Genomic DNA, 24,649 nt, shown 5'->3' on the forward strand with positions numbered 1-24,649 from the left:
CTTCAGTTGTTTGTCCCACCATGAAAATATATATTTCACTTCTTTCTCTTCAAAATTTTCAATAAATAAAACTGTGTTTTATCTAAGATGACCCAGGTTTTGTTTGTTTTGTTTGCTACTTTCTGGGACATATGAGAATTGATACATTCTGTATACAAGTTCAAATATGTCCCACTAGAGAAAAGGAAATACTTCAAACTAAGGAAAAATTATAGGAAAAAAATGAAAACAACTATTTAATATTTTTCTCTCTCTCCCTTTTTTTATTTTACTAAGTGTCTAGAGAAGTATCTATGTGCAACATTTTTAGTTTAGCTATAATATGACAATTTATTTTAAATTGTTCATAATATTTTCAAAATAATTTGTTACTTGGGTTGATATTAATAGCCCAAAATCAGATTTATTATGGAGAATTTGAGCAAAACCCATGAATCTGAATGGATAAACCCTGACTACCCAAGTGTTTGACCCTCTGAAGCTCTTTGGTCTAATTTGTCAATATATACCAATATGTCAATATACCAGTGTGCAGATGCACTTTTAGGTGTCAATTTCCCTTTTAATGAGAATGATGATGATGGTAAAAAATAAAATATAATTTTTGCATTAACTATTTCTAGTATTGTTTCCAGTAATTGAGGGGTTATGTAGGGAAGGGAAGGGAAGGGAAGGGAAGGGAAGGGAAGGGAAGGGAAGGGAAGGGAAGGGAAGGGAAGGGAAGGGAAGGGAAGGGAAGGGAAGGGAAGGGAAGGGAAGGGAAGGGAAGGGAAGGGAAGGGAAGGGAAGGGAAGGGAAGGGAAGGGAAGGGAAGGGAAGGGAAGGGAAGGGAAGGTTGGTTAACTGGCTGTTAGAACATTGAACTCTAGCTTGTGATACTGGCTCTGATACTTAAAATTGATTCCATACATAAAAAAATATTGCTGGCACACAAGTAATACAGATTATCTAAATATAGACATCACTTTTATTACCAAAGAGAAACTTTTTCTTAGTCTTCAAGTCCCCCAACTGAAATAGATCTGCCAGTAAAATTATCTTAAAGAGTAATCAGGGTACTGATAACTATGTTGTCTAGTTGATATGTCTACGTAAATCAATGGTGAACACAGATCCATGAGAATTTTGTTTCTGTGGGATAAATAAAACTCAATTTCCTATGTGTTTGTGTTTATGTCCATCCTTCCTTGACCATTACTACAGAGCAATGACACACTCTTCTCCAGTGGACCTTTAGGATTATTCCAGGGTGTAAGAGAACAAATGCTGCAGCTTGGAGTGGCAACAGAGATCTCTTGCAAATGGTTGGAAATGAAGTTTATATAGCTGAGTCGTACCACTAGGCAGTTTTTTCAGTGGCACATTCCCTGAAAGTTGTTTACCTCGGCTGCATAGATATTGATGTTCACAGCAGATTTTGAAACAGAAATGCCTTGGCTAAACCACATCAGCCTAAAATTACTTTGCAGAGACATTGTATGGCTGAATTACATCACAATTACATGACGTCTAGGCTAGTGAAAAAAGCATGCTGTGCGAGAAAATGTGCATTTATTTATGCACTTGTGAAAATATTTACAGCCCTCTGAATAGCATGAGCTTCCTGACACTGGAAACACCTCTTTGCTTATCTGGGTGACAAATGATCAGACCGATTCTGTAGGGGATACGATGGCCCCAGGGACTTAGGGGCAGACCCCCTTCATTCGCGGTGAATCCCGGGTATGTGTGTGACCACATGCCGCGCTGGAATCACCCTACTCATGCTCTGAGACCCTTTTCCACGCTCCTTCATAGAGGTTGGTGTTTTCCTCTGGGCGCTGCGCGGCGGAGTCTCCCCGGCCTGTGTCCCTTCCTCTCGGGAAGTGTGTGCTTGACAGGGAGGCTCTGTCGCAGCGCCTGAGACCCGGGGGACACCCGGGACATCGGGGCAGGGACGGGAGGGAACAGGAGGAAGGGGAACGAGGGTCTCTCCCATCCCGGGGTGGGATCTCTCCCATCGCGCGGCGGCCAATGGAGCGGGAGAGCCACTCCCGGAGCGGGGCCCGTGTCGGGCTGACATCTGGGCTGTGCCTGTCCAGGGAGAGGTGCCGGGCCGAGCTCCGGCCGGGCTGTGCCCGTGTCGGGCTGCAGTGCCGGGCCGAGCTCCGGCTGTGCCCGTGTCGGGCTGGCCTCTGGGGTGTGCCTGTCCAGGGAGAGCCGCCGGGTCGAGCTCCGGGCCGTGCCCGCCCGGGAGCGGAGCGCTGAGGGGCAGGGAGCGGGCCCCCCTCACAGCAAAGCCGGCGCCCGGGGCGCAGCGGGGGCGGGGTGGGTCGTGCCAACCCCCCCGCCGTGCTCTCCGCCGCTAATGCCTTTTCTCTGCCGCTGCGCAGGAGTCCCTGCGAATGTAATTCACCTGCCGGTGCCTCCAGCAGAAGGAGGCTAATCCCATTGTGCGGTTTAGCGGCCCCCCCGCCCGCAGGTGAGGCGGCAGGAGCGGTGGGCGCCGCGGACCGAGCCCTGCCCTGCCCTGCCCGGCCGGCCCCCGCCTGCCCAGCATGTCCGGTGAGTACCCCCGGCCCGCAGAGCCCCGCCCGGCTCCCCCCGAGCAGCGATCGGGAACGATCGGGAGCGCAGCCTGGAGCCCCCCGGGGCTTTGCCCTTCTCACATCCCGGTGCGGGAGAGGGTCCCTGCTGCTTTCTTATCAGCAGAGTGCTGTGCTGTAATGAGCAGCTCCAGAGGAGGGTTTTAAACTGTCTGGGTGATGGGGTGAAATAGGTGAGCTCATTTATGTATTCTGCTTGTATGTACAGCTTGGCCTGCTTAGGTCTGTGTGTGCTTTCCTGGTGGATCCCCAGGGTGACAGGCTGGGGCTGGCTGTCTCAGTCCAAACCTTTCTCATGTCCCTTCTACATAGCAGCAGTATTGGTCTGAGTCAGTTATCCTTAAAGCCATGAGGTGCTGCTGCTTTTAGGGTAATCACAGGGGTTAAGTGCAGGTGCTGCTCTGGTTCCTGAACATAATCAACTTTTTTCCTTTTTTCTCAGTTTTGAGAGCAGTAGCTCTCACAAATCTTGGTTTCTTGTGCCATTTGAAGGGTGTCAGTCATGTGGACTGAATGATGCCAATTTTGAATTCATTCAAAGTATGTAGCACTTCAACGCTGGGAAAATGCAGAAATCTGCAAATTAAAGGATTAGAGCACTGTGATTTTGTTTGGTTGAGGTTTTTTGTTGTTTGTTTTTTGTTTGTTTCAGTTTTTTGGGGGTTTTTTGGTTTTTCTTTTATTTTATTTTATTTTTTTTTCTTTTGGTTGACAGGAAGGTGTGGAAAGACTGGAAACATCTAACTTGATATGTACCATAAACTTCCTTGTGCTACCTCTGGATTGCTTAAGCAATTATTTCTAATAATTATTACCAATTATTACTAATTTTTAAACTGGTATATTACTATTTTGGGACTAGTTTTGGGTGTTATGTGTTGTACTTGTTTGCATCTTATGATATTGTTGTATTTGAGTTTTCATGAGGATCATTTACCATCTGTTGAATAACAATACTGCAGAGTCTTGAAGCAGAATGCAACAGTTTTCAGCTGAAAGACACATAATAAAAGCTACAAAACCCTGGAATCAAGTGCTCTTCCCACACAAGAGCAGTAATCCTGCCTACTAAAATTCAGCACTGTTTTAATAAAAGATAAGACTGAATCTGTTTTTGGATGAGGCAGAACTTCATTAGGCCAAGAGAATTATTTTATACCATTGAATATCATTAAATTTTGTTATAAAAAGGTTTTTGTAAAGTGTTTGTTGTTTGTATTCATTAGTAACATCAATGTTTCAACTATTAGATCTAAGAAAGCATGGAAATTAAAACTGCCAGCTGTCATTTGTGTGCTAGGGCAAGAGCTGCCTCTCTGCTGGAAACTTGCATAATAATTTTTGATAGGGCTCTGACTCAGGTTATTGTCTGACACTATTGTTCATGTTATCTACTTATAACAAAATACTTCTTGATGGCTTATAAGATTGTGGGTGTCAGGAGGAGCAGAGATTTCTGTTCCAGGACATGGCTGTGCCAGGCCAGAGGAGTGAGATGCCTACAGCTTGTGTTCTCTTTTTTGGCAGTCTAACACACCTTCATGGGTACTTCTGGGGGAAGATCCACAGGGTCCTTGTGCAGGAGAGGGAGTAACAGAATTGGAGTCAGGAACTGTGCTGTGATTTGGAGCTGTGTCACTGTCGCCTGGGGTCTCAGAGAGGTGCTGTGGCTCAGTGGGTGCAGGTGGAGGCTGCAGCCTGCTCATCCTGCAGATTGTCTCTGGAGTAGGAGGGGGGAGCTGACAAGAGAGCAACAGATGGCATCAGGGAGGAATTTAGGGAAGCAGTTGTGCTGTGTTGGTGAGTGTGAATGGCAGGAGGCACTGGGGACATAGCCAGCCTGTTGGAAGCTTTTAGCTGTTGATTTATCTGCTCTTATTTTTATGCATAAAATGACAGTGTGTAACTTAGAATGTTCTTACAGAAAAATCATAACATAGGAGTGTCTGGTCTCCTGTTGCCATTTTGCAGTGGGCAGCTTGGCAAATTTGAATTGTTACGTTAGGAGTTACAGCTGGACTAAATTTATGCTTCCCCTGTCTATCAGAAGAAATAGAAAACTATTATTTAAAAGCTATGTCTAATGGATTATGAAAAAAAAAAACCTCCCTACCCTACTTAAACTTGTCTTGAAGTTGGAACTTGGGTCACTCAGAGCTTGCTATTATCAGTCACTCCTGAGTCTCAAAAGGGGTATCTGGTGTTTTTTAATCCTCTTTTTCTCTTTGAACATGAAAGTGAGCACCACCCTGTCTGCTTGCTCTGTTGGTATTCTAAATAAAGCTTTTAGGTGCCCTAGAATTATTTTCCACACCTGTCAAGGAATTTTGCCTCTGGCAGTGTCAGAGGTACTACTTCTGTGAGTAAGTAGCGTAAAAAGTCAGTGATCTTGGCTAAAAAAGCTGTTACAAGTTCCACCTGAGATCACCCCGACTGTAGTGATCAGTTTGCTGTCTCTTTTGTGTAGCTGCACAGCTGGTTCTAGGATAACTCAGCAAGTCAATTCCTTGAAGATCCTTGTTTTGTTCTCAGAAAGTATTCTTAGGTAGTAAAACTGAAGAGCCACTACTGATGATAATGATTTCTTAATTTGCATCATCATGTGCTTTGTGGTAATCCAGACAAGAGAAATGAGCAGATTTATAAATTCATATGACAGGATTTTAATAGGACTCTAAAAATACACTTTCTTTTCTCATAGCTCACTTATAGCCAGTGGTATTGTATTAGCCATAAGGGTCCTCAACTTGAAAACAATTTGCTTGAAAACTTAATACCCTAATCAGTAGGTGCTGTCCATAAAAAAAGTGTTGTCATTCAGCACAAAGAATTAAAGTTAGGCTTTATGGTCTCCTTGACAATTCAAAAAAAGAAAAAAACCCCCAAAACTGAAAAAAACACCAAACCAAAAAACAGTTGCAATGAATTTAAATATCTGCACCTCTGGCTTTCAAACTTAAAGAAGATTTGGTCTTTTAAAGTCAGTGAGTGAAACTCTGTATGTACTAGATTTAATGTGTCAGCTAAATGGAAACTTTCAGGAAAACCATTTACTTCCAAACATGTATGAAAACCTGACCCTTACTTGAGTTATAAAAATAAAATATTTATTTATTAGGCTATATTCCAAAGAATTTTATAAACAAGGCAAGACAAATAACACTCCTTTCTTGAAAGCAAGGGTTAGATGAAAGGTAGTGATAAAATATTTTTATTTTTAACCCTCAAAGGATCCTTAATGAATTAGTGATGCCTCTGTATGATTTTAAAATTATTAGGATTTGCTTCTCTCTTAGCACAAGAAATATTTTAATGTTAAATATTTTCAGTCAATAGTTTGATTATCTATTCAATTATCTCTATGATGGTTCACTGTATTTAGAAGGCTGTAACAGGTATCTCACATCTGATTCTCAAATAGCTTCTGTTCTTTGTGAGGTATCAGAAGAGTTTCTTAGAAGCAGCAGTTGTTTGGCAGTTTGCTTCCTTGGGGTTATGACCACAGGGGTACAGGGCACAAAAGCATTTGGAGGACGTGGTAATTTTTCATACCAATTTGCTGAACCATTTAATGAGTAGTTTGTGTATTTTTCTATGTATTATTTAAGTAAAGATTCAGCTTCTGTAGCCAAAAGAGTTTGCAAAAGCTATGTGAAGATTGTGTTCAGTTTTGTGGTTGTTTTTTAAAATAGTATTTTAAGATAGGAACTCCCACTCATTTCACAATTTGTTTTTTTCATATTAACCTAACTCCCACATTCCTCTCAGTAGTTGTTTTATTACCTTTCTTTGGCTGAAGATGCTTGTTGCCTAACATAGAACTGCTTTGCTTTCCTGATCTTTTGCATCTTTTCTGAGTAATTTTCTTGCTGAATTAGCCTTCAGTAGTTTTCTGGTTTACATTGGTTTTTAGGGATGCTTATATTTATTCCTTTAACCCTCTGGGAAACTGCAGTAGGAGCAGTTTACTTCACATCTGTTGTTTTAAAGCAACTCCTTATTCACTGATTTCTGGAACACCTGTAACTTGCTTGAGCTGTTATTATAATGGGACATTTGAAGGTTCAATTCTTCATTTGCTTTGTCTGGAAATTGTAATTGGAAATGTTACTGGAGTTTGCTCAGCTGTGGGCTATGCAAACTATTTTAAGTTGATGATTTGGGGTTTTTTAGCCAAGTCTGTCACTTACTAGGATTCTCCTGAGGTGCAGGGATGTGTGGCAATGTCAGTGAATGTAAAGAATTGTCCTTGAGATCAAGCTGGCTGGCTGGAGATGAGTGAAAAAGGGGCAAAAAGTCAGGGGGGAAGGCAGCACACCAGTGGGCCTGTGTTTCATTCTGGATTTGGAGGATGTGAAAAATAAAAATGCTTAATATCTTTTAGCTTATTGTGGGCATCAGCCATACTTTACTGCATACCTTGATGATGGTTAGGGGCTAGAACTCACTCATTTTGTCAGCCTCTGGCTGAGGCAGCCATGAGGTCATTTGTTGAGTTCTCTGCATCTAGCTCTGTGAGATTCTTTCCTGGTGTTTCTCACAGGCCCTGGAAACTGTATGACAGGTTGTTTATGTTGGTATTGTTTGGTTGTTTTAATTTATTTAATGCAATTGCCTGTCCCTTAAGATGATGGTGGTTCTAAACAAGTATTTCAACACAAGTGTTTATTGAAGTTTCAGTCGAGCTCAGTGGAATTCCCTTCATGTGTGTGACCTGCTCATCTTGTTCTGGTCAGTTTTGCAGCCTAGAGTGTATCATCCTTCTGCTGCAAGGAGGCTGTTCACCTTGCTGAGGTATAGGTCCTCCCCAGAAGAGCTCTGACAGTGGTGGTCATATCACAGGGCAGAGCTGAAGAAGCAGCCCCTTATGATCCTGCTATAGGAATGGTGTCTTTACAAAATCCATTTTCTCCTGCTATGCAGGAGCGTAGGTTGCTTTCTTTTTTTATTGTAACTTGTTTCCTCATATATTTCCTGACAATAAGGAAGCCTTCTAAATTTCCTGGAGTTACCTGAGGTAGGGATTCTCAGCTTCTGGGAGATGTACTGATCTTGGTAAGAATTTCTCGCACTTGTTCAGCCAGCACCAGGTACCCCAGCACAAAGAAGGCAGAGCAAAAATAATGTTGGGTTGATTCAGTGGCATTATGGAAAGAACATTTCTGGCTAATTCTCAGCATCTTGTTCTTTTCCTTAGCTGTAGGCACTGTATAAGCAAGAACATTTTCCTTATTGGTTGTATTATACTATGTTTGTTAAATATAAAATCTAAATTTTTACAGATCACCTTTTTTGATTGACATTGTGTTTCGGCAATAAGACCTAGGGAATTATCTGTTTAAAGCTAGTGCAAAAATTTTATACCTGCTATTGTGTAAATGAGGCAAACAAAAATAATAAAAATCAGAAACATACATTCTGCCCTCACATTCACTGGGTTTTCTATTCAATTGAGACTTCTGGGGGGAGTCTCATCACAGGAATAGTTTTTATAATCCCAATGTAGTTGTTAAAAGCCACATACTGTTGTTTATCTGGAAGAGGAGGGAGCAAGCTAAAAGGGCTTACCCTAAAGTTGTAAAGTGACTCTTCTGAATACTTTTTTGCAGTAACAGATCAAGCCTTTGTGACCCTTGCTACTGATGATGTGTACTGTCAAGGTGCTCTCGTTCTTGGACAGTCACTGAGGAATCATAGGACATCCAGAAAATTGGCAGTTCTAATTACTCCAGAGGTTTCCAGTGGGATGAGGTAAGTACTAATGAGCATTTGGAGATTTAAATAGTGGAAGAATAAGAAACAGCATGAAAGGTTTTAATAGGTTTCTGTGGATTTCACAGCATTATGCCTAGAACTTCCCTCTTGGCTAGTGATTTCTTAGAGGAGTCTCAAATAAATTCCATTATAAGCTCCTTAGCCTACTAAGAATTCACTTGCAGAAGTAGAGCTTGTGGCTTGAATTTGTATTATAATTGAGAAGCTGAAAATTTGGAACTAAAGTTTTAGTTTCTTGCACTACTGTTACTTTTCTCCCAATTTTTTCTCTCTTAGGATGAGATACATAACCACCTGTGGCATCAGAACTCTCCATAAACCTAAGGGCTCAGTTTAACATGACTAATGTTCTTAAAATCATGATAAGAAATTAATTTCTTTTTGCTTTTTTGTATAAATCACTTTGTAATTTGTGTTGTGATTCTACAGGCACCTCAGAATAGCCTTTACAGAAATCTTAAGTCAGAACTCAAGCCCTGTTATTTGGAGGACTGTGACACTTCTTAAAAGATGTGTCATACTATAGCAACTTAAACTCTTAGTTCTGCTATATCTTAGGAAGTGTGAAAGCTCCTGTTATCTGTAGTCTGTTTGAATGTGTTTGTAATGCATCTGGCTCAAGAAATATATTTGCACGTTTTTGCTATGACTGGATGCACAAAAATCTATTTTTACAGACTTTTGAAGTATGGACATTATCAGAGCGCTGTAACCTTCCTAAGGGAATACTGTATCCATGTGATGCATGGGTGGATACTAAATCTGTAATTCTTTTCACGTCCATTGAGTAGGAAGAAAGGAATTTATATTATGTATTTTAAATCAAGGATAACATAAAAAAAAAAAAGAAGAAGAAAGCAGATCACTGAAATAAACTTCTAATAATCTCTTCATTTAGTTCTTTGCCAGTTAGTTCCTGTTCCTTGAAGATAAATCAGGCGAAAGCTAATGATCCTGAAACCTAGATTTTGAACAGAACAGGTTTTCTTTTTCTGTGTTTGTGAGACATTGAAGACTTTGATTATAATAGCATAGTGTAAGAAAATTAGCTGTGTTTTAAATACTTTTTTTCTTTCTCCTTGAAGGAAAATTACCTACTTTGGTGTTACCAATAGAATTCCCATAAAATATATGCATAGAAAAATAAAATGTTTAGCTTAAAGTCTCATTTGAGATGCTACATAGTAGCATAGTAGTGAGGAACTATATGTGGTGAGCAAGTACACCTTATAAAAGGTGCAGTTTTGAAGCAGTGTTTACTTGTGCACAGTAGGTACAAATGAGAGTGCTGGCATGTCTCATCCTGTAAAATGCAGAGGGAACACGGTATGGTGCTGTTCTTTGGAATCAGTTGTGCAGGATGAAAGCTGCTTTAATTTCTGTTGGTGTTTCCATAAGAGATAAGTGAGTAGAATGAGGATTGTTTTTTCCTTCAAACAGCAGCTCTCACTTTTGAGATGTGCTGGCCCCCACAGTGGAGAAGACAGTATTTTATGGCCTGATAGCTACCTCTTCAGCAGGCTGTGTCCAGACTTTTCACTTCTGACTTCTTATATAAGCAATCAATCTAGCTTTGGTCATTGTCATAATTAATGTCATGCTGTGTGTCACTGTTGTCACGCCTGGAGTGAACTCTGATGAACTTGTCTAAATCCCTTTCTTTCTCTCCACTGCTCTCTGGCAGGTCAGTCCTCAGCAGTGTATTTGATGAGGTGATCGAGGTGGGTGTGCTTGACAGCGCTGACTCAGTCCATTTGGCTCTGATGCAGAGGCCAGAACTGGGTGTAACCTTCACTAAGCTTCATTGTTGGACTCTTACTCATTACAGCAAATGTGTCTTCATGGATGCAGACACTTTGGTGAGTGGAGAGGGAGCCATGGAAACATTTGTGTCTGTCTCTGTCTGTGGGATGCTTCCTTGCCAGGCAGCCTTCAGGCCTCTGAAGTGACCAGATTTGCTGGCGGTCACAAGGTCGCAGGAGCTCCATCCTGGCACATTTTAGCAATTCTCAGAGTTGTGCTGGCTGCATAAAAATAAATTGAGTTTGGAGAGCAGCCTCAGGACTGTCCTCAAAGGAGATCACAAACTCTATGTACTGCGTCTCCTGACAGAAGTTTTAAATAGATCTCTCTCACATGTCACAGACATCTTTTGTGAAAAATCCTTTCTTTAGGATTTTTCCTTCTTCTGGGAAGCTGAGGCCCAGAAAGAGAATGTAAACAATGGTTATCTGCTGCTGTGGAATGCAACAGGTGCACCTGTGATTGGCCCATGTTCCATGTTTACAATTAAGGGCCAATCAGGGGCCAAACTCTCTGGGACAGATTCACAGAGAGCTCCCTTGTTTATTCATTCCTATTCTATTCTTAGCTTAGCAGCTTCTGAACTTTTCTCTCTATTCATTTTAGTATAGTCTTGATGTAACTTATATCATAAAATAATAAATCCAGCCTTCTGATCATGGAGTCAAGATTCTCGTCTATCTCTCTCACCCTGAGGAACCCCTGCAAGCCTTGCAACACTCACATACTTTTTTTTTTGAATTATTCTGTCAGGAAGGCAGGATGGTTTTAAAATAGAAAAAAAAAAAAAAGAAATTCCTGATGTTCCTTTTTTTTTTTAAGTTTTTAGATGTATAGAGATAATTTTGGTGAGGACAATCATGTCAGCCTTCCCTTGTGCTTTCATGGCTCACTCTGAAAGACTGGGATGCATTTTAATTTAATAAGATTGTATTTGAATTAGAAAACAAATTAAGTTATTCTTCTTGACGAGGAAGACTTATGATTTCTTGCTTTACATTAATGCTAAAGGAGGAAGGCAAAATTTGTCTTTTTAAAAAATTAAATTAATTTTATTTGTAAAAAAAATTCTCCTGTTTTTCACAGTGGCTATGAAAGGTGGGCGTCCTGACTTTCAATGACTGCACAGCTGTCTTTCCACAAACTTTATCTCTGCTTTAACCTGATTGATTTTCTCACTTCCTTTTGAAGCTGAAAAGAAAACAGAAAAGCAAATATCTGATCTTATGTTACATCAGAAAACTGGCAGCAAGAGGCAGTTTTTCTATTACCCTTAGTCTATTGCTTACTAAAAGTAATTAGATTCCAAATTTTCATTCAGTTCTGTTGTAGTTATTAAAAATAATTGACTACGGAAAGGTGAGTTAAGAAAGAAGGAAATTGTGTGTTTTATTTATATGTGTATAATATTTAAAGGGACCTTGGATGGTCTCCCAAGCCTCATGAAATAATTTCATAGGCTTTTCATTTTATCAGAGAAACCATGGAGAATCACAATTAATGTTGCCTTATTATATCAAAAAGAGAGGTTCTGACCTCTAGCATATTTTTCAATGGCACTGATTTTATGCTCTGCAAGCCATGTACTAAGCCAAATTATCAATTTACTCCATTGGTACTAATATGGCAATTCTTGCTCTATACAAACATTTACTCTAGCATCCTTTTCTCTTTTCCTGCTCTCCATAAGGTACTTTGCAATGTTGATGAGTTGTTTGATCGAGAAGAGTTTTCTGCAGCTCCTGATTCTGGCTGGCCTGACTGCTTCAATAGTGGTGTGTTTGTGTTCCAGCCCTCCCTGAAGACTTACAACCTGCTGCTCCAGTTTGCTGCTGAGCACGGCAGCTTTGATGGTAAGGGGCAAGGCATAAGGAATTAAATGCTAGACAGTTTCCATGCTATCAGGCAGAATGGAGGAAGGGAGGAGTTCTCTGGGTTCTATGTAAGAATTCAAGGTGCAGAACTTTGCCTCTTAGACTGTATTTAAGACCTGCTGACTAGCTCTGGACTGTGCTCCTCAGAAAAGGGCAGTGAAGGGACATTGTGTCTGAGTCTTGCTAGGTTAATTTTGCTGTCTGGCTTAGGAGAGAGAAACACACCTGATCTTCAGTCTTTTGCTCTGAGGGAGACCAAACACTACTCCTTCCTTCTTGTAGTACAATAGGACTTCGTTTACACTGAGGCTGCATTGGAATGAATCAGGTGTTATTCACTTGTACATGCTCAAATGGCCATATTATCAAGTCCAAGTTGTAGTCCCATGAACACACCAATCTCAGGCTCCAATCTCACTCCCATCCAAATTTTGATACAAATTCGAGTGTACACATGTTATGGTAATACTGTTTTGTGTATTCTTTAGGAGGTGATCAAGGCTTGTTGAACAGCTTCTTCAGCAACTGGGCAACAGGAGATATTGGCAAACACTTGCCTTTCCTCTATAACCTGAGCAGCAGCTCTGTATACACCTATGTTCCTGCTTTCAATCAGTAAGTAATAACACTTCTGTAAACCTCTGTAGTTTGTTAAACAACATCCTTTTGTAAGAGAGACTAATAGTGGCATATTCTGTTAATTATAAATTACAGTATCACAAATGATCTTATGTAGAAACCATGCAATGGAAGCTTAAATTTAATGGGAATGTCTGGACACAGGGAGAGTCCCAGAGTTGGCTGCACTGTCTTTTATGTTCTTTCAAAGAAGCTTCTTTCATTTTTGACAAAATGGAATTACTTTGGCATTAGGTTCTGGCAGGTTTACTTTTAAGCTTGTTCCTTTGTTCTCAAGTAATTTCTTAGAGAAACAATTGGCATTGCTTAAACTTTTTGAGACATTCCTTCTATGAAATGAAATTTGTGCTACTAATTATATGATTCCAGACAATGCAGTTGAGAATCTTATCTGGTAAAAGGCAAGTTGGATTTAGGGTGTCATGAATTTCCATTCTAGTTGCACAATACACTCTTATTGGAAGATGAACTTAGGCCAGTGCATTTATTAGTAATTTTTAATATGGGATCAGTAATACCAAGTTTTGGTGATTAAATATTTCAAGTGGTATGTATTTTTTTTGTGAATAGAGCCTGAAAGAGGACTGGAAATAGTACTGCATGAGACTGTCAGTTTCCTTCATGAACTTTTCCACTAGAATTAGCAGCTGGAAGCAAATGGCAACGTAACTTTTTGTTTTCTGTATGTGAAACAAGGTGAATTAAACCAGGAAGATAGAAACAAAATATTAATAAATATAATCTCAAATGTGTTGCTCTTGCAAAATGCTAAATTTTGCAAGAGCGAGTAAGCATGTTTCTTCTAGGAGTTTATATAAGCTAAGAAATATTTTATGTATAGACCTCTATGTTTGATCTCTACAGTTTTGGTAGAGATGCCAAAGTTGTTCACTTCTTGGGAGCAACAAAGCCCTGGAATTACAAATACAACCTTCAAACAAAGAGAGTTATGCAGGATGGCACCACATCTGGATCTTCTCATCAGCTGTCATTTCTTGCCCTCTGGTGGAATATATACAGTGCCAGTATATTGCCTTTGTTGGAAAAACTTCAAAAGATGGAAGAATCAGAATCTGAGGAATGCAAGGTAACTGATGAGGAGTTAGTGGGAATATGTTGGAATCAAAACCAAAAATTCTGAAAATTGGTAGAGGAAGAAATTATATAATGTGGTGGGCTGAGTCTGGCTGTATTCCAAGTGCCCACCAAAGCCACTCTATCACTCTGCTCCTAAGATGGACAGGGAAGAGAAAATCTAAGAAAAGGCTCATGGGTCTGGATAAGGACAGGGAGAAATCTCTCACCAGGTACCATCCAAGGTGAAACAGGCTGAACTTCAGGAAATTAATTAAATTTATTACCAATCAAATCAGAGTAGAGTAACGAGAAATAACCCCAAATTTGGAGCAGCTACTGCCATCCCTCACTTCTTCCTGGATTCAGCTTTACTCCCTCTTTTCTCTGACTCCCCCACACCAATGGCACACAGGGATGGGAGGTGAGGACTGTGGTCAGTTTTCTCTGTGGTCATGTTGTCTCTGCTGCTCCTTCCTGCTCAGGGATTGGATTCCTCACACTCCTTCCCTGCTCCAGGTGTGGAGTCCCTCCCAGGGGACACAGTTCTCCATGGATTTTTCCAACCTGAGTCCTTCCTATGAGCTGTGGGATGCAGTCCCTCAGGGACTCCTGCCCCAGTGTGGGTCCCCCATGGAGTCACAAGTCCTGCCAGCAAACCTGCTCCACTGCAGGCTCCTCTCTTCATAGGTCCAGTGTTGCTGCCAGGAGCCTGCTCCATCCCAGGCTTTCCATGGGGCCACAGCCTCCTTCACACATCCACCTGGCTGTGGTGTGGAGTCCATCATGGGGAGCCCCTGTGTTCCACCAGGGGCCTCCATGGGCTACAGAAGGACACCGTGATGCGCCATGGGATGCAGGGTTATCTCTGCTCTGGCATCTGGAGCACCTCCTCCCTTTAGTTCTTTGGTGACTCTTGTGCATGCAGGGTTGTAGCTCACACATATTCTCACTCCTCTGCCTGCAGTTGTCCAGTTGCAAGGAAACTCCTTCCTCCTCACTTTAAGAAGGAGGGTTTTCCTCCTTCTTAAATTTTATCCCAAAGGTGCCACCACCATCACTGATGGGCTTGGCCTTGGCCAGTGACAGGTCCGTTTTGGAGCCAGCTGGCATTGGCTCCATCGGGTTTGGGGGAAGCTTCTAGCAGCTTCTTACAGAAGCTATTCCTGGAATCACCCTGCTACCAAAACCTTGCTGTGTAATGCCAAAATGTGTGGGAAAACTTACTATCTGTTGGTTGGTAGAAGTGACAAAAGTGGCAGTTTAAGATGGATTTCTTGTATTATCTGCTTTCCCAAGATATCCTGCAGCCATCTTCTTAATTGATAGAGTTTTTATGGTAATGTACGTGCAGAATATGGTACAAATTAGCCAGAGAAGAGATAACCATGAAACAAACAGACTTTTGTTTTTCTTGTAGCTAGATTGATATAGACCTTATAACTAGGTCTTGAACTGTAATAAAATTTACCTTTTCAGTACTACATTTTAACTTGTTTCATGAGGTCATAACAAATAAATGAGGTTTGCAAAAGCAGTGTTAATTGCATTTAAGATGTTATGTACAGTACTTCCATGTCAAACATTTATTGATCTCTTTATGGGTTTTTTTTTCCAAAGGATATGAAGCAGTGTGCTTTTCATGAATAGAATAAAAAAAAATCTGTTTATAAATAGATGATTTCTTAGAAACCAGTAGCATAAAAAAATGTGTAGAAGTACAATTTTTAATTTTGTATCCAGACATTACAAATTAGATCCCATTTATGCATATGTAAATATTTTCTTAATGCCTTATAATATTAAATTATTAACATAATTGAACTAATTGCATAATCCCCTTAAGATCAGTTGAATATTTACCATCAAAGCCCCAGAGAATACTTTGGCTTATTAACCTCATGACAAATTGGAAAGCAGAGAAAGGAGTGGGTAGTTTTTGATCTTATACTTTAGCATGCTTTCATTTTTAAGGCACTGTGTATTAAAGAAATATTTCAACTATAGTAAATGAAGGTGGAAATACCTGTTAGATTTACCTCATGATGCTGGTGTACTCATGAGTGAAAAAACAAAACTAAACTGCAGCATGCTCTGAATCTAGGAACATATACTTTTTTTGCTTTTATTATGTTATTGCTTTAATGATGAGAGTCCTCTAAGGAAGTGCAACTGCTGTAAATAAGTTATTCCCGTCCTGAAAAGTTGTATTTCAGTGGTGAGATGTTCTTGTTTTCATTAGCACTCTTTCAATGGAGTGGAAGTTACCCTGAAGAAGGTCAGTCCTTATGTGGACAGTTCTCTACAAAAGCCTGAGCTCCCAGAGCAGACAAGTGAAGTAAATCCCACAGCATGCTCACCCGAGGAACTCGCCTTCAAAGCTGTGAGTGCGTTGTTTATTATTATTATTATATGCAGAAACAAAGTCTAATTATATACTAAAAGGAGATTCTTTCTGATTTGCAAGATCATGTCTTCAATTTGGCTGTAGCCATTGAATTTTCTCACTAGCAATAAAAATAATCTTAAGCCTATGTATTTTCTTTAAACTTTAGTTATGCATGTATTATGTGTCTGGAAGTTGAAAGAGTTTGCTTTGCATTTTAGGAAGAGGTTATTTATTCAAGTTAAGTTAAGTACTGTTAAGTACTTAATTGTTAAGTACTTAATCAAATGTAATATAAAAAATTCTGCTACCAAAGCAATATTTTGAATATTAATACTTTTGTGAATTAATATATTTAAAGCTACAATCCTTTCTATCATTCCTCTGTAGAAAGCTTTTTCCCACAAGTGTTGACTCAGAAAACTGTTCCTCAAATTTCTGTGACTTGAGCAACAAGGAGAGCCTTGAAAAAATCCAGTAATGAATATTGCAGTCTTCTAAAGTGCTTCTTTTGTCACTTTTCTTTTATTTGTGTTTCTGTTGCACTGAATCTCCTTATTTTATTCAGGAATTAAGTTGGACATAATAGCACAATCTCTGCAGGTGTAAGTCACTACATATTGCGTGATAAACCACATTACCCCATGGTACCATTGGGAGAAAATGAAATTAGTGTTCTAATGTCATCTGCATTGTAATTTGTGAATTACACTCTAGAATGATGAAGACAACTTTCAAGATGTTCTTCCCTTTATTTCTTTAGCCTGTAGTTACTCCATAAAGTAAAACTGTAATTTTCCTTTCCCATTTGCCCTCTTCCTCCCCTTCTTCCCTTTCCCCTCTTGGTGTGAAGGAGCTGAAGGAAAATTGCAAACCTCACAATTCCATAACTTAAGAATAATTTATTTGCAAAGGATGTATTTTCTTGTGTGCCTTATGCATCTGACTTCATTGGAAAGGCTCAAACTAAATAGGGACACATTATCAAGATGTTTATTTAGGGTAAAAAATCATAATTTTTATCTAAAGCAGATTCATTAAAATTTAAATTTCTATTAGTATTTTGATTAGTAGGATTGGCTTATCAGAAGACCATATTAATTGGAAAGTAATAGCTTGGTTCCTTTCTTACTTAGGAATACCATCATTCCACTTTTTGTTGCCCAGCTTCAGTATCCTCGTGGAATTGTTTTGAGGGAAAAGACTTAAGAATGGGATCTGTCCCTTATGTTTTGCTATCTGTCAAAAGCAAATATTTGGGACAGTATTTTTTGGGCAATCTATTTTACCTCTGTTTTGAAATACTTTGTTCTGTTCTTATTTCATACATATAAAAAGCTTATGTGAGAGCAAGCTATAATCCTGAAATGAGATTTTTCTTGTTGAAATTTGGCCTCTTGAATGGTCGGAATCATGAATGGTAAGCTTGTTTCCCAGGCTGTATGTGTACTCACTGAAAATGACAGCCATTTTGAACCTATTTTAGGATGAGATGAGCTGCCCTCTGGAGGTACTTATCCTAGATGGATTGTAGTAGGAGCTTTGATTCAATGCCATTTTTGATACTAAAACTGGGTGACATGAATTTTCTCCTTGTTGATAATGTGCTTCCTTGCTTTCCTCCCATGCATTGCTTTACCCTCCCCCAAGACTGAAAGTGATTGCACTGTATTTTATGAATTCTCATGAAAAGGCAATTGTGAGAAAATATTCCCCTAATAAAACCTCAGTGGCTGTATTTTAGCAAACTGTCCATGAAGTCAAACCAAGAGATTCTAACGTCCATCCCTCTGAGCCTGACAGACCTTCAGAACAACCTGCATTGCAACCTGCACTTCAGGAAACCTCAGAAATGGTACATGTAGCTTTGTGCATTCAACATCTATAGATAACTGCATGTGCATCTTTGCTGCCAACATAATTTTAGGAAAGCTCAACTAATTATAATGCAATGTGCAAATGAATGCCTTAATCTTTTAGCCATGTAATTCCTTAATTTTTTCTAATACTGTGTTGTGATCCCTTTCTAGTTGTCTTTTCAAAACTTTGGGGTTTTAAATATGTATTTTCCTGTGCTAATCCCCGAATAATCAGTGCATGGTGTTAATTTTAGTTCTCCAATACTAACACAAGCAAAGCTGTTGGGGTATTTTGTTTTTGTTAGTTCTGTTATATTTTGTTTTGTTGTGGGTTTTTTTTACCTGCTGAAGTGATGTTTCCAAGCAAGTGGAAAAGGAATGTGCAGGAGCCTGAGTGACCACGCTTTCCTTTGTGGTCTTGCACTGCATTTATGGACACTTGTACATGTGGGCAGTGTGAGAACAGAGGCAGACTTGGTGTGGATGGGGTTGACAGGGTGTCAAGGATTTGTAAGGTTCACCACACAGCCATTTTCCTAATGAGGGGTTTTGTATGATTGTGATGCACTGTAGTGAAATACTTAAAGACTGAGAAACAAAACTGTAGCTCCTGTGCAGCCAGAGTTGTTTGGGCCCTAGTTAAAATTCTTAATTTCTAAAAACATTATGATTCTGGTCATCTTGTTAATGGCTTCCAAAGATGTTGATAAAACTTGCCAATGATAAAGAAATCTTGACATCTTACTGCATGTTGGTTGTATGAAATACCTGACCTTGTCTTCCACAAGTCCTATTCCTTATCTGCCCCAAACTGGCAGATGTAATGGATATTCCAGGGCATTTAGGCAGTTTAAGACATTGATTCCTGCCCATTAAATTCTATTCTGAAACATTTTTACTTTGAATTTGTGAAGACTTCACTAGAAAGCCATTCTTGTTGATTTCAGTTTTGTTTACAACATGAGATGGGTTGTTTTCCTATGAGCCTCTTTGAGTACTAGTGAAAGAAGGTTTTAGAGGCTGCCTTGATTAGTCCTTGTTGTATTTTATCTTTATTACAGGTTATAATTGTGGGGATGTTCCATTTTTTGCTGGCATTGGTCAACTGGAGACGCAGTTTTGCTTTTACATGGTAGAAATTATCACTAATAATGTGGCTCACATTTGTGCACCTATGATGACTTCACTTTGAATCAGCATTTATAATTTTGGAGTATCATTCAAAATGAACTAGCTGTTGGTATAATGAATAGTGTCCATATTTTGAATTAATTTATTAAACAATGTGTCTCACATCTGCTAAATATTGATCTCATTGGATTTCAAACAAAACTAATTACCAAAAATTCTAGAAATGTATGTTCACAATGTATGTTCACAAATGTATGTTCACAGCTTGTTGGAGACAAGATTTGAACAGATAAATGATAAATTCTTCCTTGTAGCAGATATTCTACTCTAACCAGGCAGTATTTGTAATATTTTCATTGTATTGTTGTTGAGTATGCCAAGATCTGAGTTAAGATCAGTAAAATAAATGTTTTGTATGTTCAAAGATGCCATGGAAAGTAGTAAAACCATAGGAAAATGAGGTCACATTATCAAAACAGGAGTGAACATTTGAATATTGTTTATTTCATTGTTTTAACTGGGAGTCTACAGTGCAGAAGTTTACCATTTAAGGTTTAGCATCACAGTATTGAAATAAGAAAAATCAAATGACAGTTTTCCTACTCTTCTTCTCTCCACAGAATGAGGTTGCACATTTTGCTTCAGAGCTGTCTATTCACTTCAAACCAGCAAAACCAACTCCAGAAGATGAACGGAGGAAATGGGAGGAAGGGCGCATGGACTATATGGGGAAAGATGCTTTTGAACATATCAAAAAGAAGTTGGATGCATTTTTACACTAAGACAGGGTGTACTGTTATGCCCATCATGATAGATTTCTTTATAAATGCAATTCTTGAATACTTGGCTGTCTTAACCAGTTTAGGTGACACCAGTTAGAGGTGATTATGGATCCTCATACATTTTTGGGGGACCTTAACAGATGCAGAATCTTGGTTTTTAACTGATAAATGTGCCTCGACTTTATTGTTCCGTGTGTGTCATCTTCATTGTTCTTACACAGTGCCTTCTAAAGAATAATGAACGGTACCTTCTGAGTATAAACTCTCATGTATTTATCACTCTTCCCCGATGCACCCCATCTGCAGAAACATTCATGTGTAGGAAACATGTTGGAAGTTGAGACTGTTTTGGAAATTGAATTTCTCCCAAACTGAGATTATTCCCAAAGTACATTCAGAAGTTGCTATAAAGTATTTAAATAAAAAGAACTTATTCTTGAAACCAAATTAACACCTTCAAGGGTAACCGTGATGTAGATTTCAATATGAGAAAGAAGTGATGAAATCCTGACCTCATCGGAATCTGGAACAAAACTTTTTAATTTAAACACATTTAGGATCAGAGGAACTTCAGACTTCATCTGAGATCACTAGTGGATGCTCTACCCAGTTATAGGCAGCTGCTCAGGTCCATAACTAGTGTGAGGAAGCATGGTTTAAAACTCTTTAGACAGATTGATAATGTATGTTAACCTTTTATAGTGTTGCCATAGGATACTGATGCTTTTTTAAATATTGTAAGCTTTAGTTGCATATTCTGAATTGTGTGGTCAGAAGAAGAAACACTGACTGTGTTCTGTAAACCTTCTGGTGCTTTTTATAAATTTGTTTACAGTACTTCAAACTGCAGCTGATAAAGGCTGTCTTTGGCTTAGCATTGTTGCCCCTTACTGCAGGCAATTTGAGTGCAACTGAAAACAAAATTGGCACTCATTTTAGTAAACAGGCCCTTTGAAGATCTTTTAACAATAGCTGTGTGTGGGAACTAATAAATCTCTGAATTCAAAATTCCAGAAAAAAAATCTACTGATGAGACTGCATTATATTAAGGACACTTACGGGAGAGTGTTTTGTGCATTTGTGTACTTAAGTTTGACTTATCTCAGTCAGTTTACTTTAAAAAAGAAGTAAAATACTTTTTTTAAAAAAGAAAAAAAACTTTTAAAGAGTCTTGACATTTATGCTAGTATAGATTTGACAGTTGTTTGTGACTTCGTTCAATATTGGAATAAGAGTTCTGCAGTGATGTTTCAGGACTTGAGAAGTTTTGATCTAAATACATCACAAATTTTGGCAGAGAGATACCTAATGAAATTTCTTGGGAGTTCTGTCTAAAAGCAATGATGTACCATTATGCATAGATGCTAGCAGGAAAAACAGATAGCAAGATAGGAAGGACAAAGAAAATTTTATTTCTTTTTCCTCCCATCAAAAACGATGAGAGAGTAGGGCAAGGAATAAATGCACAAATCAGGAAAGGAATGAAAGAGTCAAAAGGTCCCTTAAAAGAAGAAAAAAATCTTTGAGTATGTTAGAATTACTTCCTAATATTCACATTAGTGAATTTGCTTTCACTTTTTATGATATTTCTGATTTTATCTAGTTCTCATTTATCCTTAAACTCTTAAATGAGGAATCCCACTGGTGTGTCTGTTGAACACAAGCTTCTAGGTCCAGTTAGGTGTTTAGGGGCAGCAGAGAAATTGAGAACAGGTCTCCCTCTGCCTGACCCTGGCACCCTGTCTATCCTGTGTTCCTGGGTAGGTGACCCTTACACTTTAACACAGGTAGGTGTGTTCTACCTCTTGGTGCTGTGGCCCAGTGCAGCAGCTGCAGTGTGCCCTTACTCTCGTGGCATTTGGTTATCCCTGTTTCTTAGTCATCCTTATGCACTTCTGAGAAAGTCCTCTGTTTTATGAACATTGCTGCTAATATACTCCTAACAGCTTTTGAAGACTAGGTAAAGCTGTGGCCAGCAATGTGAACTCATGCTTCATGCAGCTGCACATTTTATATTAACTACTAGATCTTACTTGGTACATTGATTAGATCCTGGAAGAAAAAATACTGATGTGAAATTAGTAACTTAAAGGTTTTAAAAACAAGCATATGAATTTAGTCAAATGTGTCATTGAGTACATTTCAAACTGTTAATACGTACAATGGTACTCTGTGTGGCTTATACAGTGTTTTGCAAAGAATTGTAGTACAATAATGTAATGGAAATAAAAAAATGGAGAAGACATATGAAGTCGTGTCCTTAACAAACAATGAAGAGCTACAGGTTGTTTACATGATGCCAGGGAATATTACTTGTGAATAACTATTTACTTTAATTTATTTTTTAATTTTATTGAATTGCTTTCGAGACATTAGCATTATCTGCTGAGCAGAATTAGAAGTTGCGAGTAATAATTATTTCTACAGACATACATAATTATAATGTTTAGGATCTCTTGTATTACCAAACAGTAGTTGGTTTATTGTATTTCATGGAGAAGTATGGCTGTTAAGAGCCCTGCCCTAATTTTTTTGTCCTGTCTTCACACATGAAAAATTTAACTAGTTACTGGTAATGTAGTGTTGCAGTGGCTTCTAGCACACAACTCTTGCCACCAGGGTGTGAAAAGTGAGAATTTTGTATGTGAATCCAGTGCTGTGCTTCAAGGAGCATTCTGGGCTTTTATGACCATCAGTTCTGAGCTCCTGGGTCTGAGGGGTGTTATGGGCTGCATGAGCCCATGAACCACAGTGCTGAGCTTTGCTAAGTCAAAATGTGTCTTGAGAAATAAAAACCTACCAAGCTTCACCTGGATTTTTTTCCCCACATTAAAGTGTGGTACAGCCTCAAGTATTTTTAGGGTAAAGAAAGTTAAGATGTGTAGATTTTTTGGTGGCACTATTCATCTTTTAACAAGGCTAGACTATGACATAGAGTTGTGGGGTAGACTTTGTGTTTAGAGAGGACAACTTGTGTTTAAAACAAAACATGCTAATTTTTCTGTCATGTGCCTGTAGGTATTCACAGCTTTTATTTGCCATACAACAATTCTATTGGGTGCTCTTCATGTATAAGAAGGAGATAGTGAAGGTTTGCCACAAGGAAAATTCTTGAAAATTTAGACATGTAGGTTAATGAACTTTCCTAGCCTACAGGAAAAGGAGATTGGTGTTCTTGAAATATCATTTTATTTACTGTCTAGCGTTTTGTGAGGACATTTCCATCTGGGTTGTTCTTGGGAAATAAGTTTTCTTTGTCCCTCTATATCAGTCAGCTCACAGAAATGTTTTTTTAAAGCTGGTACTCAAAAATTGCTTTGTTTTGTTTGGTTTGTTTTGTTCACCTTGATTTTGTTTTGTTTGTTTGTTTTGTTCACCTTGATTTTTCTATCCATGAATGGGAGGCTGGGTTAGTAACAGGTGCTTGGGACTTTTGTGTGCTCCTATAAACAGCTTGGTTCTCACCAGTAAGTCTACAGTATGTCTATTTATTTCTTAATGGATCTGATTCTGTTGCTTTCCTAATCTAAACTGTTTTGATTCCTATGACTTTGAACATAACATTAAATGGACATGTTTTCTTAATTCATATCTCATTAATTCAAATCTCACATTCCAGTTCCCCCCAGTTTTCTTTTTATTGTTTTGAGATTTTATTTCTGTGGTATGAACTTTTGTTGGTTTGGGGTTATTTTGTTTGTTTGGTTGGTTTTTTATCAACCCAATAGATGAGATTAAATGCATGGTAGTAAATTTTTAAATAGCCTCCAAAAATACATGTCAGTTAAGACTGCTCACTGAAGTAGTCTGCATTTTCAGCATATTGCTTGCAAAATCTTTCGCTAAAATTCTGTTCATCCTAAGATGGGTGGCTCATAAATAGTTTATTTTGTGCTAAAAATTAAAAGCTGTGACACTCAAGTTATATTTTGCATTCTTGTATAAACTTTCATTTTGTAATAACATTATACCATAATTATAGTAAAGGTAACTAAAAAAAAATACAGTGATAATAATTGACTTAAACTTATAGATAATAACTGCTAGAAAACTGAGAATTATATTAATAAAGGGGAAAGAAATACAGTTGCAAGATTTTTTTTCTTGAATTTTACTCTGTTGTGAGAAGCCTTTCAACTTCAGCAAACTGGAGGTATAAAACCCCTAAAATTCCAAGACAGCCAGTCTCTTAGTTGTGATTATTTTAATACTTTTCAGAGCGGCATAACATTTAACTGCCTTGGAAAAGTGTTTGTTCAGTTTTATGGCACTGTGTATCATTCTGAACAATGACAAATACATAAACTAGATAATTTATTTATTTTAGAGCAATAAGATTTTCAGAGCCTTCTCACAGGATTAAGTACTTGGAACAGAATTAATTGCATGTCATGGATGGGTACCTGTTTTGTTTTGTTTAGTTTAGAGGCTTTTATTTTCTTTCCAAACCTCCATAAATTCTTTCTGTTTCCAAACCTTTTACTTACAGCTTTTAGAGAAATGGCAGAGCAGAAGCCAAGGTTGTTTGGATCCTCTAGTAATCCCATTTATCTCAACATGGAGAGTTGCCATTTCTATTCTGGCATTCAAAAAATCTTAGTAATGCAGTAGTAGGGTAATTAAGTGAGAAACAAGGTTTTGAATAAATCTGAGTCTTTTTAGTGGAGTTGATTAGATGTAACATTACAATCAAAATATCCTACAAAAATCTTCCAGGGTCGTATTGAGTTCAACACTATGT

At 38.6% G+C, this 24,649-nt stretch overlaps 1 protein-coding gene across 6 annotated transcripts; it reads left to right on the plus strand.

Moving 5' to 3' along the window:
• The first annotated feature begins 1,653 nt into the window (after window positions 1-1,653).
• On the plus strand, window positions 1,654-23,214 carry GYG2 (glycogenin 2). Of its 6 annotated transcripts, XM_058045473.1 has the most exons (10): window positions 1,723-1,799; window positions 2,373-2,544; window positions 8,195-8,336; window positions 10,045-10,219; window positions 11,854-12,016; window positions 12,526-12,652; window positions 13,541-13,763; window positions 15,993-16,133; window positions 17,881-17,991; window positions 19,747-23,214. In XM_058045473.1, exons 2-10 carry the CDS (start codon window positions 2,538-2,540, stop codon window positions 19,906-19,908), a joined length of 1,251 nt encoding a protein of 416 aa, XP_057901456.1. In that variant the 5' UTR covers window positions 1,723-1,799; window positions 2,373-2,537; the 3' UTR covers window positions 19,909-23,214. The 6 variants fall into 6 exon arrangements, with proteins under 6 accessions (XP_057901455.1, XP_057901458.1, XP_057901460.1 ...); XM_058045472.1 differs by lacking the exon at window positions 2,373-2,544 and having other exon boundaries at window positions 1,654-1,799; XM_058045475.1 differs by lacking the exon at window positions 2,373-2,544 and having other exon boundaries at window positions 1,654-1,799; window positions 11,956-12,016.
• The last annotated feature ends 1,435 nt before the right edge of the window (window positions 23,215-24,649 follow it).

This window comes from Melospiza georgiana, chromosome 2 (genome assembly GCF_028018845.1).
Source record: "Melospiza georgiana isolate bMelGeo1 chromosome 2, bMelGeo1.pri, whole genome shotgun sequence".
Classification (NCBI taxonomy): Eukaryota; Metazoa; Chordata; class Aves; order Passeriformes; family Passerellidae; genus Melospiza; species Melospiza georgiana.